Source organism: Corythoichthys intestinalis, chromosome 5 (assembly GCF_030265065.1).
Source record: "Corythoichthys intestinalis isolate RoL2023-P3 chromosome 5, ASM3026506v1, whole genome shotgun sequence".
In the NCBI taxonomy this organism is placed as follows: domain Eukaryota; kingdom Metazoa; phylum Chordata; class Actinopteri; order Syngnathiformes; family Syngnathidae; genus Corythoichthys; species Corythoichthys intestinalis.
This window is the reverse complement of record NC_080399.1, coordinates 23,651,537-23,669,301: the sequence shown is the minus strand read 5'-3', so window position 1 is coordinate 23,669,301 and position 17,765 is coordinate 23,651,537. Positions and strand designations below refer to the sequence as shown.

General features: G+C 39.0%; 1 protein-coding gene across 4 annotated transcripts in view; it reads left to right on the top strand.

Moving 5' to 3' along the window:
* Nucleotides 1-17,765, top strand: part of scaper (S-phase cyclin A-associated protein in the ER) — a 137,286-nt gene that overhangs the window by 117,355 nt on the left and 2,166 nt on the right. For all 4 annotated transcript variants that reach the window (XM_057835802.1, XM_057835803.1, XM_057835799.1 and 1 more), the window contains 2 exons: nt 12,268-12,459; nt 17,487-17,535. In XM_057835802.1, the coding sequence (XP_057691785.1) occupies nt 12,268-12,459; nt 17,487-17,535 (241 nt within the window). The remainder of the gene's footprint in view (nt 1-12,267; nt 12,460-17,486; nt 17,536-17,765) is intronic.

Sequence of the window (17,765 nt, the reverse complement as noted above, 5' to 3'; positions counted from 1 at the left end):
CGACATTCAGGCTTTCCTGAGAGCGCATCGTTTTTAATTATTTTAATGTACACAATCCGAGAGCCAATCTGCAATTCATATTGAATAATCGAATGAGGTCCGATGATTAAGTATTGTGAGTGACAGATTATTTCTCTCAGTGTGCACATAAAATTTTTAACATCCGCAGGCGAGCACGACCCTATTTGCCAAAGAAACATGTTTCTAATTCGTAGCAAAATCATTAGCCCTCGGTCAGTGTAATCTCCGTAAAAAGGTTGTGAGAACGAATAAATTGTTCAAGTTTTTGCTAACTCGCTTTGGACTCTAGGTCGTCTGGTTTCCAATTTCCCACACAACCAGCAAACGGGGATCATCTTTGCCAGTCATCCAGTTGTGGGAACGCGTCTATTAAATTCTGCACAAAGATGGATGGCGTCTAAGAGAATATTCAGAGCAGCTTGAGCTTTTCTCCGGCTAATGTAAGCACTGGCACAGCACAAAAGCAACCCGAGCCGAGTCTCGTGCGGTCGCCGTCACTGCTGATTCAATGTCGGCACACCAGCTTTTGTTTATATGTGTGCTCTAGAAATGAAGCCGCTCATAAAAAGCAGAACTTTGAAGCGTATGTCCTGATGTATTCCCCCCGCTCAAGGGGCATGAATAATTCACTTTGTCAGACAAAAAGCCATTGCGGAGCAACATATGTAGGCTTGCTCGTGGGGGCCACAGAGCCATGTAGCCATATGTTTCATTGTCTGCAAGGCGGGTCAGTGGAAATATTACAGACTAAGGCAGAACAAAAACAAACTTATCTGATAGCTGACATTAAACGCTACTTCCTCTTGTCCTGTACAGAAATATGCACACATAATCCTTGCACTCAAATACTGTGGTTCATTTGTGACTCATCCACAATGATGAGCTGCGGAATCTTTGAACTGGCGGAACCGTCATTTGCAACTGTTGACATGTTAACCCACCTGATTCCAGCGTGCTTGTTTTGTAAGTAAATCTTGAGAAAACTTTCCAGGATATGTGGAAAATGACCGCACACACACAAGTCAGTTTGGCAAACAAACAAAGCGTTAATTTCAAGTTTAGCATTAAAGGATTTATGAATGAAAAGGTATTAGATGTTTATCTTGCTCAGATTCACTTTACTTATGCATAGTCTTCCAAAAGTGTAAGTGCTAGCAAGAATCTCACGAGCTACATATCTCTGTGTCAATATCCCACACGCAACTCCTTATCTCTAGGGTCATCCCTCTTCTTCCCATTCTCTCAGAGGGCGTTTCCTTTGCCCTCCAGGCCCGAGCATGATCTTTAGGCCTTTAATTCCTGCTAACCTGATGTTGAAACGCTCCCTTCAGCGGCACATTACTCCCGAGACAAGCAAGCTCTCGCTGCCCGCAGGGTAAGTGCAATTCGCTCAGACCATAGGGAGCCAGCGACGGTGATGTTACACTCTGTATCACCCGGCAGAGTAAATAGAGCCAGTCAAAAGCAGACAGAAACACTCTCCACTGACTGGCAGAAAAGTGCCTGATTGTTCGCTGTCTGATTTACACTGAACTTCAAAGGTGAACGCAGGTCCAACCTGATTTAACCCTTTAAAGGGCACTCATTTAACTCATTGGCTGACATTGATGGCGCTAGACGTCCAGTCCATTTTGACTGGGAGCAATCATTCGATGCCAGCCGTCCCAGTTAAAATGGATTTGACGGAAAGCCCTATCAATGACACTGAAAAATGACTATTCACAGCCTCCCAGTTAAATGAATTGGACGACTATCATTGTGAATGGCAGGCGATAAGTTAATAGCAAAATATTTTATCTGCAAACTTAGATGAGGCAGATAGTTTCTCAAATTTCTTTCTTTCATAATCTTAGACGCCATGTTTTTTCAGCGCGCCGTACAGCCCACACAAGGAATTTTGGTGCCACACAGGAAAATTTTCAAATGACCCCCCCCCCCCAAAAAAAATTCTGTTCGCCCATAAACGCAGTTTTTTTGGGGGAAATAGAATGTAAAAAATGTATATAGTCCTTCAATTTTTGACCAAATCACATAATCTACACATCGAAAATTCCAGGATAGTAAGGGGCAAAAAAGATGTAAACAGAATTTGGCAATTTCCACCCAAATTTGCCATTGACAGCCATGCACGTCCAAATTTCCCCATTCCTTTTCAATGGCAGGAAAACATAGGTTCTTGTTCCTGTCTTGTTTCCATGATAGCCCATTGACATTAGTCTGGCACCCAAGTAAGTCGATGCCTTTGAAAGCCATGCAACAGGAAGTGTCCCCGAAATGTCCCCAGATGAACTGGAAGTGACCTGATATCATCAGCAAGTGTCCCTGAATTGTCCCTTTCCCTGTACATTTCAGGGACACTTCCTGTTGATGTCAGGTCACTTTCTGTAAATTTGGGGACATTTCGGGGACACTTCCTGTTGATATCAGGTCACATCATATTGACTTGGGGACATTTCGGGGACACACACTGTTGATATCAGGTCATTCCTGTTGATTTGGGGACATTTCAGGGACCGGTCTGTTTGCATAGCTGTCAATGGCATCGACTTACATGGGCCCCAGCTGAATATCAATGGGCTGTCATGGTAAGCAATCAAAAATCTCAACAAGTATGTTTTCCTGCAGTTGAAAATGAAGGGGAAATTTTTGCCATTAGAAATGGATGGCGTGATGTACATGGCCGTCAGTGGCATCCCATTAGAAATGAATGGGTAGGCTTTTGGCAAATTTTGGGGGAGCCGTTACTTTTTGGCAAATTCTATATGCAACTTTTATTCCCCTTACTGTCCTGGAATTTTTGATTTGCAAAGAATGCGATTTGGTCAAAAGTTTTAGGACTAAATATATTTTTTATTTTTTATTTTTTTCCCTCAACGTGATTTACGGGCGAATGGGAAATATCTGGGGGTCATTCGAAAAATTCCCTGCGTCGCGCAAAAATTCCAGTCATATTGATATTCGAACGGTGACGGTCGGTCAAACTGTTTGGGGCTGTGCTGAGTGCCGAAGAAACGACATTCCAAAAAAAAAAAAAAAAAAAGGAATTTTACTAGCTGGGCCTTTGCCTTGAAAAACCCAATCGAATTATTACTAAAACTAGTCACTGGCCCTATAAAGGATTTAGTGAAGCCAAGGACATTTTTCCCTTTGAAAATTTGAAACACGGATGTTGCGTATGTTTGAAATACTGTACTACAGTACCTTCATCATCAGTGGGATTATCATCAGGAATATCTGAGTTTGGATAACAGTGTCCTATTATTCATTTTATTGTGTAAACACGTGGCTCTACAATCTTTTTCCCCCCAGACATTTGACAATTACCCTAAAGTCAAGTTGGAGTGTCTATGTCAATGTCTGCATTGCTGGAATTTGCTTGTCTAAAGGTAGTTTACTTAGGAGCTGAAGCGTGTCTGGATAAATGGTTGTAAACAGTTATCTGGCCAACTTGGCTTTGTTTGTTGTTTTTGTGGTGCTACTCTGTCGTCTTATCAGTATTCTAGTTTATATTCTCTTTATTGCTTTTCTTATTCCTGTGAAGTAGTTAAAAGGTTGTGCAGATGCATTGATAGATTGTCGCTTTCTTTTTTAGTGACGTCACAAATCGGGATCAACCGTCATGATCATGGGTTTCTTCTGCACAATTCAAGTACACTTTGGTATAACATATATTTTGATTGACGCTGTTACAGACATTATGTGGAAGAATGGAGTTTGCAGTGTATGTACTTAACCGGCTTTCCACTTCGGAATTGCAAGTCTGGGTTCCAGTACATTAAGTTTAACACACTCTTTCTTGTCATTGTAGACAGTGAGGAAGTTATGTCATGGAAGCGTCATAAAAAGCAACCCTGTTTTAAATCACTAGGTCTCTGGTCTTAAAAAAGAACAGAGCAGTGAAGATGTTGTTTTTTTTTTTTGTTTTTTTTTTGACATGGTCAGGGTTTTCAAGCTGCCCAGATGCCCTAAGGTTTTTTTTTTTTTTTTTTTTTTTTTTTTGTGATGTCAGGCTTCACTCTACAGAACCTCAGACGCATTGAGGGAAGAGGAACATAAGTTAAGTTTCCAGTTCAGACTCGATTCACATAGGAAGTAAAACTGTCACCACCATTACCCCATACTTTGAGCTGCCATTCAAGTGTAAAAAATGAGTTAAACCACAAAGGCGTAATACAAGAACAATTGAAAAAAGACTTTAGCAAACCTAAAAATATAAAAATAAGTTGTTCTTTTTTTTTTCTTTGCCTGAAATTTTAATTATATAAATTTAAAACATTATTTTGCTACTTTCAGGGGGAAAAAATAATACAGAAATTCATTACAAATCCAGATAGCTCAGTTTTGGATAAACATGACCTAATGACTTAAATGGACAAATGCATTAATAAAAAAATCTTTTTTTTTTTTGCAATCATATTGGTATTTTTTTTATTGATATGCTGACAGTAAGCATATACTTCATAATTTATTGACATGACACATTCCCCATTCACTGCATCACGCCATCCCGAAGGGGGCCGTCCAACACGCCGCTTCATTTATTAGCATTCGGTCACATGCAGTGATCTAACGCCGGATTTGGGTTGAAAAAGTATGAAAGCTGTACTGAATACAAACACGAAGGATTGTTTCAGGAGTGATTTGTTCGAGGATTCAAGGTAATTACTTTATTTTTTGTACCATGCATGCATTTTGAAACATTGTGAAAAAAATCAATCGGAGAAATTAGCCGCTACAGCATTGGCATTATACTTCGCAATATTTACGTAAAATAAATGCTACTAGCACTTTTTTTTTGTTTGTTTGTTTGTTTTTTGTTTTTTTGCTTTTAACCAAGAATTTAGACTCTCTTTTGTCCATATTTATAAAGAATTCAGACATTTAAGCACTTATTCAAAAAGAATTTTCAACGGAAAAAGCTCTTAGTTTACATATGGCCGCTAATGTCCTTACTGATTAGCCTCAAAGTTTGCAATATTTACGTAAAATAAATGCTACCTGCCAGGTTTTTTTGCTTTTAACCAATAATGGAGACTGTTTTGCGTCCATATTTCAAAGAATTCAGGGATTTATGCATTTATTAACAAGAATTTTCAACGGAAAAAGGTCTTTGTCTGCGTTTCCACTCGGTCAGCTTTGACAGAGAGGCCCCTATGAATCGGCCCCGTGTCCCATCAATACATTATGAAATCTATGCAGTAAGTTAACAGAAACTTTCACAATAATGCTACTATCAATTAGTGTTATTATTTTTATCAAAATTCCCATACAAGGGGAAACATAAAGCCAAAGAAAAAGCTTTTAATGAGAATTAAGTCTTTTTTTTTTTTTTTTTTTAACTTTTTTTTACTTTAATAACCCTTTGAGCAACACTGACTCTGCAACACTGTATACCACCACTTTTCTACCTTTTGGCAAACATATTGTTTTTCTCAAACATACTTCGATATGATTGAACCCATAACCTTAATATTTGGTGACGACACCTATCGTAACTAAACCAAGCCACTCTGCACGACTCGTTTTTAGCCCAATTCTCAAGTGTTTGACCTCAAATATTCACCTTTCGAGGTTCTGCTTCACTTCCCCTGCTTTAAGCATGAGCCTCACGCTTGGCTGTGGAGCTGAACTACCTTTTAATGTTGTTGCCAGTTTATATTTGGGCGGCATTCCAGCTTGCAATTTAGGATTGAGTGAAAAGTATCACAAATACACCAAAACTACACATACTGAAAATAAGCAGCTCCGCTTCTGAAAACATCTTGGCTTTTTTTCCATTAGTGGATGAATTTGACCAGTGAGTCGCACATTCCTGGGTGAAAACCTCTTATTGAATTAGAGAACTTGTTGGGATTGAACCTTTCATAGTTCTCTGCACTCCTGACGCACTTAAGCCAACCTTGTATACACCGAACCACATCAAAAAAAATTTTGCAAAGCCCCTAAAAATGAACACAGTCCATAATAAATGCATTTTTTAATCATAGTAAAATATGTTTTCATTTTTATTTCATAACAATTTGAGGCATACCATGGAAAAATCCTAAAAACCCTGTCTGTGTCCAAATAAATCTGGATATATACTGTACCTTTTGACTTAAACAAGAGTTCTCCCAAGTTTACAATTGATACTGTCAACTCCGATGAGCTCCTCACATCAGACAGAACACTTGTTATTGCACCTCCTGGGTTTGACGCGTCCTGCTGGACTTCTGTAAACAGCGACGATAAGAAAAAGCCTGTTCTGTGTCTCTTTCAATGTGTTCGCAGAGGGCAGGCCCTGCGAGACTTCACCTTGCGCTGATAAAAGTGATGAATGATCACTTGGTTTATACTTCTGCTCAAGCTGGGAGCGCACTATCAAAGGAGAAACATATTGAGCATTTTCTTAGTCTTGTAAATCGGAGTGAATTTATGATGCTCTGACCCCATGTTGATCTTTTCATTGGCCCCTACCTGTATAATGCCACTGAGTTTGGTTTCTGTTGTCTGGCTTTACTCTGTTGACCTCCAGCATCAACCACTGCCTGGACAGCCCCCCACCTTACTGGGGTGTTAACACACAAAGAAACAACTTGTTAAAATGTGAATCTTCTTTTTGAAGCTTATATTGTTTTTAAGGCTGTCAAACGATTAAAATTTTTAATTGAGTTAATTACAGCTTAAAAATTTATTGTAATTAATCGCAATTCAAACCATCTATAAAATATGCCATATTTTTCTGTAAATTATTGTTGGAATGGAAAGATAAGACACAAGACTGATATATACTGTACATTCAACATACGGTACATAAGTACTGTATTTGTTTATTATAACAATAAATCAAGATGGCATTAACATTATTAACATTTTATTAAAGCGATTCATGGATAGAAAGACTTGTAGTTCTTAAAAGATAAATGTTAGTACAAGTTATAGAAATGTTATATTAAAACCCCTCTTAATGTTTTCGTTTTAATAAAATTTGCAAAATTTTCATTCAAAAAATAAACTAGTAGCTCGCCATTGTTGATGTCAGTAATTACTCAGTGCATCATGGTGCTGAAACCCATAAAATTAGTGGCACCCAAGCGCCAGGAGAGGGCGACAAAACACCAAAAAAGCGCAAGTAACAAGTGGACATGACACTGTGCTGTCATGTTAATCTGTTTGAGCGGGGCATGTGCGTTAAATGCGTCAAATATTTTAACGTGATTAATTTTAAAAATTAATTATCGCCTGTTAACGCGATAATTTTGACAGCCCTAATTTTTATTCGGGAGCAGGCACACTGCTGTAGAGGGGCCACATTTGTTATTGGTGGTAGTTTCCTCTTTTTATCAGTATACGCTGTTGGCGGGCCATAATACTTGTGTTGGGTTGTTCGGGGCCAAGGTTTGCTAATTGACACATAAGAAACATCAAATTCAGGGCTTCCCCCATGATTTTTTTTCTATGTATGCTGGATGGATTTACAGTGAGGAGCGGAAGTATTTGCACCCCTTTTAATTTTGCAAGTTAGCTCACTTAGAAAATAGGTAGAGGTCTGAAATTTCAATCATAGATGCATTTCCACTTACAGAGACATAATCTTAAAAAAATCCGGAACTCGCATGTTAAAATAATTTATTTGTAATTTACTGGGGTTCATAAGTATTTGTACCCCTAAGAATCAGCAATAAGTATGACACTCAAAGAGTTGTCAGTCTGCGTTAAAAAAGTCCTCCTTTATCCCATGAGTAACTACCCACCCACCACCCGTTTGAGCTCATTATTGTCACTTGTGCACCACACAGTCAGTCATAATCCAACTGCTGCCATGGGCAAGACCAGAGAGCTTTTGAAAGACACCAGAGAAAAAATTGTTGAGCTCCACAAAGCTGGAAAAGGCTATGGGGCAATTGGAAAGCAGCTTGGTGAGATCAAGTTAACTGTTGCAGCAATTGTTTGAAAAGGGTAAACATGACTGATAATCGACCTCTGACTGGGGCTCCATGTAAAATCTCCTCGTGCGGCATCACTCGTGATGAGAAAAGTGAGTGCTCAGCCTAGAACTACACGGCTGGAGCTGGAGCTGAAGAGAGATGGGTGCACAGTTTTGAAATGCTACTGTCAGTAGAACACAATGGTGCAATGGTTTGAAATCATGCATTGCTCAGACGTTTCCCCTGTTGAACCTAGTACATGTGAAGACCCGTCTGAAGTTGGCCAGCGACCATCTGAATAATGCAGAGGGGTCATGGGAGAAAGTCATGTGGTCAGATGAGATCAAAGTAGAACTTTTAGGTGCAAACTTTACTCGTCGTGTGTGGAGGAAAAGGAAGGATGAGTACAATCCCAAGAACACCATCCCCACTGCGAAGTATGGAGGTGGAAACCTCATGCTGCCATGGGGCTGCTTTTCGGCAAAGGGAACAGTACGACTGTACTGTATAAAGCAGAGGATGAATGGGGACATGTATCGTCAGATTTTGAGCGACAACCTCTTTCCCTCATTCAGAGACTTGAGTCACACACAGACAAAGTTCCTTTAATATATAATATATTTATAAGTAATGATTAAGTGCAAACAAGAAAATCAAAACACTATAATATAACTAACTTTAAGGCAATATAAAACATCTATAATATACCTTCACGTGAAAGATGGTTGTACAAAATATTTAAGTATGCAAATAGCACATTTTTTAGACCTTGTTTAATGGAGAAAATGTTTAAACATAAAAAAATGACACCGCTTACGAGCACAGCTATTGCGTGACAAACAACATCAGTCGCACCACGCGCCTACAGAAGCACGTGAACCCTGATACACTTGAACCTGGTAAAAAGTAGCTAAGAAATTGTACTTTTTGTAGGTTCTGTACCTTTTCAATCTGTTGCCATCTTTCTTTTTCTGAAACTTAACGAAGCCCGCTTCACTTCATTGGTCCATTAACGCTTGTTTGTCAAATAGTCTCACATAGCACCGTGGGTAGCCAGGACTCTAGTCGTAGTATTTAAAAATGTCTGATAACGGCTATTTCACCTTATTCTGGTATATATTGGCTTTTATTTACGTTTTTTTTCCACTGTTAAATGAAATTCTATGTCTTTTCACTTCATCGACAAGATTTCTGCTTCGATGCACATGATGTTGTCTATCACTTCAAGCATTTATCCTTTGCTAAACTTGAACGCACATGTCCAACTTGTGTGAATGTTTCGCTATTTGAGGGAAAGAAAAAAAAACTTGTTCCCTAAAACAGAACTGAACACAGAACTGAGTTTTGAAATTCACAACTTGGTATTGATCTAAGACTCAACCAATGCATTTCTGGTTTTACATTTCTGGAATTAATATTTAACTCATTCACAGGGAGTGACTGCAATGGCTGTCCAATCCATTTGAATTGGGAGGGTTGGTAGCGATCATTTGCTATCAGCCCTCAAAGTTCAAATGGATAAGACATCTGTCAATAGCAAAAAGTGTGCCAATGCTTTCCACCTGGAATTAAAGGTAAAGTCTGGTGCCTCTTCTGGCGCTCTCATTATGGTCACTGCAAAGGATGAACAAACTTCCCATCTTTTGTTTTATAGCCTGTAATTGCTGCAGACATATGTCCTGCTAATGGCTGTTTGCATGTTGTTTTACTGGCAGATTTACATGATGATTTACTACCAGCAGTTAAGCTGACCCGGCCATCCTGTCTTGTCTGTCTGCGGAGGTGGCGCAAGTACTCGCACTTGGATTATTAGGAAGAAAAATGCCTGCGTGATAATTAGTGAAATTTAGGCACCTCACGTTTGAACAAAGTACGTGTGATTTTGGTTTCAACAGAGTATGTGTCACTTATCTGTAGTGAATAAACCATTCATTCGCCCTTCCCAGTCTAAATGGATTAGATGTATCGCGCCATTAGTGACATCAAAAATTAAGCGTTCATAGCCAGTCCTCTCAGTTTAAATGAATTGGACGTCTATCGTTGTCGATGGCAGGCAATGAGTTAGGGGGGGAAAGGCACATCTAAATGTAAAATATTTCCATATTGTAGACTTTATGACTTTTGTATGATACAATCTTTGTTTGCTTCCTACAACAGCTAGCATAACGTTCTACTAGCAGCTAATTTTACTTCCACTATGCACAGCTGTGTTTCAATGTTCCTTGTACATCTTGATAATGTTGTTGCGTCGCAAACCTTAAAAATAAATACATTTTAAAAGCCCGGTCTTTTTCCTCTCGATTCCAATCGTCTGAAAAAGACGTGTAGATCCAACTTGATTTTTTCAATCGGGCAAGTGCACATAGGTTCATCTCTGGAAGGGAAATTTTGGTGTTACATCAAGTAATTTAGCACACAATAAATAACAAGCCACGGATGTGTTAAAATTGAAAATTATAATTGAAAGAGAAAACTATGTACAAATCTTTACAATATATTTCCAATCCCCGCCTATTAGAGCCAGCTCTCTAATATACAACACACTTCAAATTGGTGCCAGAAAATAACAAATTAAAGTGTACCTTCAAAATAAGTGAGGAGTGATCCAATTTATAGGAAAATAAAAGTGCACTGTTCACTTTTTGATCCGATCCACTGTAGAATCGGTTTGCAATCCTACCACACTGGAGAGGTAGGAGTTTGAAGATTGTGCTCCTTGGAAAAAGGAAACAGGTCCGTCGATCAAGGGTAGCTCGCCATCTCCCTCGTCAGGGAGAATCCAGAAACCAAATCCAGTATAATTCATGAGTCATCAAAAAACATGTATAAAACAAGGCTATTATAATCAAATTCTTTCTCTAATTCTTAACTAATGTTACGTTTAATAATATTTATTCCAATTTAACTTAATTCAATGATTGAGTTGAGTCCGTTCTCATTTTAAACATATACAGAAACATTTATACAAAAATACATTCAACAATGTTAAGAAAAAATACCTCAACGTTGCAATTGTCAACAATTTAGTATCGCAGACAATAGGTTTCGTGAGTGCAAACGGTTCAACTGCTGCAACCACATTTTCACACTTGATTATAGTTGGCACATTTACAGTAACTCACCAAGAGCACATTTACAGTAACTCACCAAGAGGCTTTCAAAGCGCTTTCACTAGCTCCAGGTTCAAGGAACTCCGGTTCCACTGCCTTCTATATTCATGAACGTACAGGATGACAATTATTTTACTAACTTTAGTCAACAAATTTCTATTAACGCCGTACTGGTCAGCTAATGCTAACGTTGGCGCCGAGTAGCTCGATAGGCTAAACCAGGGGTGCCCAAGTCCGGTCCTCATGAGCCCCTATCCAGCTTGTTTTCAGTGTTGCCCTCCTCCAACACACCTGAATCAAATAATCCGGATCATTCTCAGGCTCCTGCAGCGCTTGCTGATGAGCTGATCATTTGATTCAGGTGTGTTAAAGGAGGGAGACATGGAAAAAAAGCCGGATAGGGGCTCTCAAGGACCGGACTTGGGCACCCCTGGGCTAAACTTACCAAGTACGTGTAAACTGCAATTTTGCCTCATGCACACAGTCTCCAACTCAGCCCATGCTGATATGGAAGTGCTACGAAAGGTTAACTTGCTTTTTTGAGGGATATTAACTGTAAAATGTTGAATAAATTTGCTCGGTGGCTCTCTGCTGGAGCACCTCACAACTTGGTCAGTTGAGAAGGGGTTGGTCTCATCGCTTTATTGATAAATTTGGCTAAAATTGGCTTGGTGCTACAGCAGAGGGGTGGAGACTCATTTCATCTACAGTCCCTGACAAAATCTTGTCGCTTATCCATTTTGTAGAAACAATTGCTAATAACCTGACTTTTAATTATTCAATTGGTTTCAGAAATGACTCATATGGAAGCTAAGACCCTCCCAAATGATATTGAATGTACAAAAATATTTTGGTTCCACTAAAGAAAGATTTATCATTTAGTGAAGACATAAAGGTCAAATTTTGGCAAGAAAAAAGTTTTGTCGCCTACAGAAAGTAGTGTGAAATTTGAACAAAAAATGTACTTTAAATACAAAAATATGTTACATAACAAAAGCAAATTAAGTAGTGGTGCTGTGAGATCCAAATTTAATATTTTGTATGACTTCCATGGGCTTGAAGGACTGCATCCATGCGGTTCGGCAAGGATTCACACAATTTATTGATGAAGTCATCAGTAACATCAAAGAAAGCAGTCTTGCATGCCTCCCAGAGTTCATCAACATTCTTGGGTTCGTCTTCCATGCTACTTGGCAAGTTCCCATCAATGCCTATGTTGTGTTTTCCAGGTGATCGTGCAATCTGGCCGCCAGCCCAGCGTGCTGCAGAAACTCTGTCAGCTGCCCTTCCAGTATTTCAGCCACCCGCGCCTTATCCGCGTGCTCTTCCCGTCACTCATCTCCGCCTGCTACAACAACGGCCCCAACAAGGTCATCTTGCAGCAGGAGATGAGCTGCGTGCTGCTCGCCACCTTCATTCAGGTAAGAGTTACTCGCTCATCAAATCATAAGAATTTTCAGATAACTGCATTGATTCACACTAGGGGTGTGACAAAATATCGAAATGGTGATATATCGTGATACCTTGTATCCCAAAAGGTTATCGATATGCTCCTGTCAAGAATCGAGATATCGTTTTAAATACGTGTCAATGTTTTAAGAGAAAAAAAAAAAATTGGCCATTGACAGTGCTCGAAGCCCAATCCATTTAGAATGGGAACGTTCGTTCATTCAAAACCAGAGCATTCACAGCATTTACAGGTCACGTGCTGTTCGTTTTAGGGCATTTACAGGTCATTTCCTGTTGAGTTTGAGTCACTGCCTATTGATTTGGGTGATTCCGTGGTCATGTCCTGTTCTATAACTCAAAATAAACAGGAAGTGACCCATAAAATACCCCAAAATCAACAGGAAGTACCGTAATCTCCCGAATATAAGACGCACCCATTTATAACGCGCACCCTAATTTTAGCACCAATAAATAGAAGAATACAAGAAAAAAGAGCTCGTGTACAGATACAGAAATGTCATTTTACTGACTGGTGAAACACAGCACAATCATAGCACATTGGTAGTTCAAAACATTACCATAAACTGACAATATTTACGGTAATAATATGATTTGACAACTTCTCCAACTTACCAGAATCTAGTAGAAAACAAAACAGATGTGACTTTTCTTTTAAAGGCTGTTGTATAACTTGCTCGTTTCATCATGATGAATAAATGTTTCTTCCATGGATTGATACGGTAAAATGAAAGTGAGAACGTAAGTCGGAAATCCGTGAGAGCTCATCGCTGTCAACACGACAGTAACAATAGGAACTATTGCCATTTAGGTTTGAGTTTCCCGAGGGACCGATATAGTTGACGGACACAGGAGGTCTGTGTGCTTATGTTTGTTATGGTCCGAGTTGCGGAGCTGCAATAAACGTTGACTCAAATGAGTTCAAGAAACTAAATTCTGTGCTTTATGAAAAGAGGAAAAAAGCAGAATTTACCACAGACGAAATCATTCGGCCGATCAGAGTGAAGTATTACCGAAACAAAATGGTGATGTCACGCACCGTAATGGTCAGCAACGGATCGCCGCATACGTTTCTTCAACACAACGTGGCCGTGTCAATAAAAAAAAAAAAAATCGGTTTATATATCTATTTCCATCCATTCTCCATCCATGTACCCGTTGATAATGTGCACCATGATTTTACAAGTTGATTTGGGCAAAAAAAGTGCGCGTTATATTCGGGAAATTACGGTAACTGAAAATCAACAGGTAAATGACCTTAAATGGCCCAAAATTACCTCATTGCCTGGCATTGGCTGCCACTGACAGCCATGGACATTCAATCCGTTTGAAATGGATTGAATGGATGGATCCCAGTTCAAATGGATTGGACGTCTACTAGTGATAAACTCATTCCAATTCACAGCAGAAACTTGTTTTTTCTGTTTATTAGTTGTAGAAAATCCTAGAATGATTTCCTGACCTATGTATCGATAATCGTTGTATCGCCATATCATCAGATCATCGTTATCGTGAGCTTTGTATCGCAAATCGTATCGTGAGGTACCAAGAGGTTCTCACTCTTAATTCACACACAATAATAAGGCGAGGCTACACACCAGCGCTGTTTAACAGCTGCTTCTCACCGGTACTGGTCAATGTGGAACAGGCGTCATCCTCACAAAGACTGATGGCTTCCTCAGCTGGTGGATTTAGACCGCCACTGCTTCGACTGCTAGTAAACACCTTGTCTCCTTTATCTTCCTCTGACAACACTCAGCCAAGCACCACTGTTTGGACACCGATTATCCTCCCCATTCACAAGGAGACGAGCTATTGTCATTGCTTTCAAACAAAGTCACAATGCACACGGTCTCATTGTGGCGTTCGGCCCCTGGCAGCATTCCTGCAAGTGAGCCCTGAAGGACTACATGACTCATTGACTAGCATGAAGACTATATGAAATGAATGCCCCATTTCTGCCATAATACAGTAAATGTCCATACGAACACCCATGTTTTAGCTTCATGGAATACAATGCCGCTCTCAATCCATCTTCAATTTACGCTTTCAGGGACAGCGGTCACTACATTGGACCATAGACTTCATAATTATATTGACGGGTCACAACCCTCAGACACTGCGCCACGCTTTCAAGTAGGGGGGCTGCCCACACCCAGCATCAAGAGAAATTATTCTCAAACACACGCACACAGTGATCTAAAGCTGGATTTAGGTTGAAAAAGTACGAAAGCTGTAGCGCATACAAACAGGAATGATTGTCTCAGGAGTGATTTGCTCGAGGATTCAAGATAATTATTATATTTTCCGTACCATGCATGCATTTTGAAACGTTGTGAAAAAAATCGATGGGAGAAATTAGTCGCTACAGCATTGGCGTTATAACTCGCAATATTTATGTAAAATAAATGCTAACTTCACGGTTCTTTGCTTTTAACCAAGGATCGAGACTGTTTTACGTCCATATCTATAAAGATTTCAGGGACATATTACGAAGTCTATGAGTGGACAGCCGTAGAGTTGACAGGAAACGGGGCGCAGAGCCACTCCGTAGGGGGCCTATTTTCAAAAACCTTTTTAAAAAATCAAAAAAATCAAAGCCGCTAGCTACCTAAAACTAAAACCAAAACAGGCACCTCCCTAAGGCATCCATGAGTCTCCGTGAGCAGCGGCATAAAAAATATATATATATTTTTTTTAAATCTGTTGTTCCCTAATAAAATCCTGAATAATTATTTTGTGTACAAGTATAGCAATACTTAAAACGGCTCCTCAGATTATACACAACTGTAAGTGCACAAAAATCACCAAATGCTGAGATAAATCACCTATATTTTAAGGATCAATAGCAATATTTAACAGATAAGTTGTTGCCCAAAAATAGCAACTTATTTTTTTCTTTTTTCTTTTTTTTTTTTTTTTTTATGCAAGTTTTGAACAGCTAATAAATCACTCGTTTCACATCAGAAACTTAATACTTAAGGAAAACATGCAGAAGCATCTTAATTTTACTTAACAAAAGCAAATTTTTGCATTTTTCTGTATACAAATCACAACTTATTTAGGTTGAAATCTGATGTCACTATTGCCTCAGCAAGTCTTGCCAGCTATCTGGACCTCGTCGCTTTTAGATTGAAATGTTATATAAAATAAAACATGTAAAAGATGAATTTTTTGGGGATGCATAAATGTCTAAATTACATTTTTTTTCCTCCAAAAACGGGCAGTTGGCCGAAAATTACCTGATTATTTGAATGTGAAGTGACGCTATTGTGTATGGATACAAAATCCAACATAATCGGTAATCACAAAACAAAGAGCTTTTAAAGTTGAAAATTCTCTTAAATAAATGCGTAAATCACAGTATTTCTATTAATATGAATGTAAAATAGTCTAGATTCTTGGTAAAAAGCAAAAAAAATGCGCAGTTATCATTCATTTTACGTAAATATTTCAAGCTACCGTTACACTATTTTTTCCATTGTTTTCATTTTCTCCACAGCGTTTCAAAGTGCATGCATGAGGCTATTTTATATAATAATTGAACTGAATCCTCGACCAAATCACTCTCAAGACACGCCTGCCTTTTTGTATGCACTAAAACGTTCGTCCTTTTTCCACCTAAATCTGGCGTTAGAACGCAGCGTGTGTTTGAGTTTATCGCAGTGAAAGCTGACACGACGCTCTGCCTGGACCGGCCCCCTGTGTCAAAGTGTCCCCAGGCAGGGGAAGCCGTGGTGCAAGGACTGTAGGAGCTGTCTCGTCAACTGATAGTGAAGTCTATGGGACAGCTATTGCAATTATGATGAGATTATTTTTTTCTAACTATTAATCCTTATTTTTTTTCTATTTTTTTTTTTTTATAAATATTAATAAATTCAAACTAATTAATGATATCAAAATGAATAAAAACAAACTGTTTACGGCTCAAAGTACCACTAAATATTTTTCCATAGTATTTACTGTAATTTATTGCATGCTGTTGATGGCAATAAATTAAAATACTAGCGTTAAATACTGACGTTAGCTGGATGTGGCGCTTTTCATTCTTGTACTCTTCAGTGTATCACAAAAGTGAGTACACCCCTTGCATTTCTGCAGATGTTTAACTATATCTTTTTCATGGGACCACACTGACAAAATGACACTTTGACGCAATGAAAAGTAGTCTGTGTGCAGCTTATATAATGGAGTTCATTTATTTTCCCCTCAAAATAACTCAAAATATAGCCATTAATATCTAAACCCCTGGCAACAAAAGTGAGTACACCCCTTAGTAAATACGTACATTCCTAAATGTCCAAATTGAGGACTGCTTGTCATTTTCCCTCCAAAATGTCATGTGACTCGTTACAGGAGTGCTGTCAGCATTGCTGCAGAAATTGAAGAGGTGGGGGGGTCAGCCTATTAGTGCTCAGACCATACGCCGCACTCTACATCAAATTGGTGTGCATGGCTGTCACCCCAGGAGGAAGCCTCTTCTGAAGATGGTACACAAGAAAGCCCGCAAACAGTTTGCTGAAGACATGTCAACAAAGCACATGGATTACTGGAACCATGTCCTATGGTCTGATGAGACCGGCGGGCTTTCTTGTGTACCGTCTTCAGAAGAAGCTTCCTCCTGGGGTGACAGCCATGCACACCAATTTGATGTAGAGTAGACAAGCAGTACTCAATTTGGATATTTAGGGATATACGTAGTTTCTAAGGGGTGTACTCACTTTTGTTGCCAGGGGTTTAGACATTAATGGTTATATTTTGAGTTATTTTGAGGGGAAAATAAATTAACTCTATTATATAAGCTGCACACAGACTACTTTTCATTGTGTCAAAGTGTCATTTTGTCAGTGTTGTCCCATGAAAAGATATAGTTTAATATCTGCAGAAATGCGAGGGGTGTACTCACCTTTGTGATACTGTAAATTTCAATTAGTTTGGCACGAATTGAAAATGCTAACTTTGTTTTTACATCAATCTGCAGGATTGTGCTACAAATGAGAAACCATGTGACGGAAAAACAAGGCAAAGTGGTAAGTCACTCATACTTATACACTTTATGGTCCTAACTGAACCCATAATTACAGTTTTATCACTGTCTATGGCAACCACCCAGTGAATATTAGCATGAAAAATACTTTTAGAGGATAAAGTATTAAACAAGTGGATAACTGTAAGTAGGACAGTACAACATACAGTGCCTTGCAAAAGTATTCGGACCCCTTGAACCTTGCATCCTTTCGCCACATTTCAGGCTTCAAAC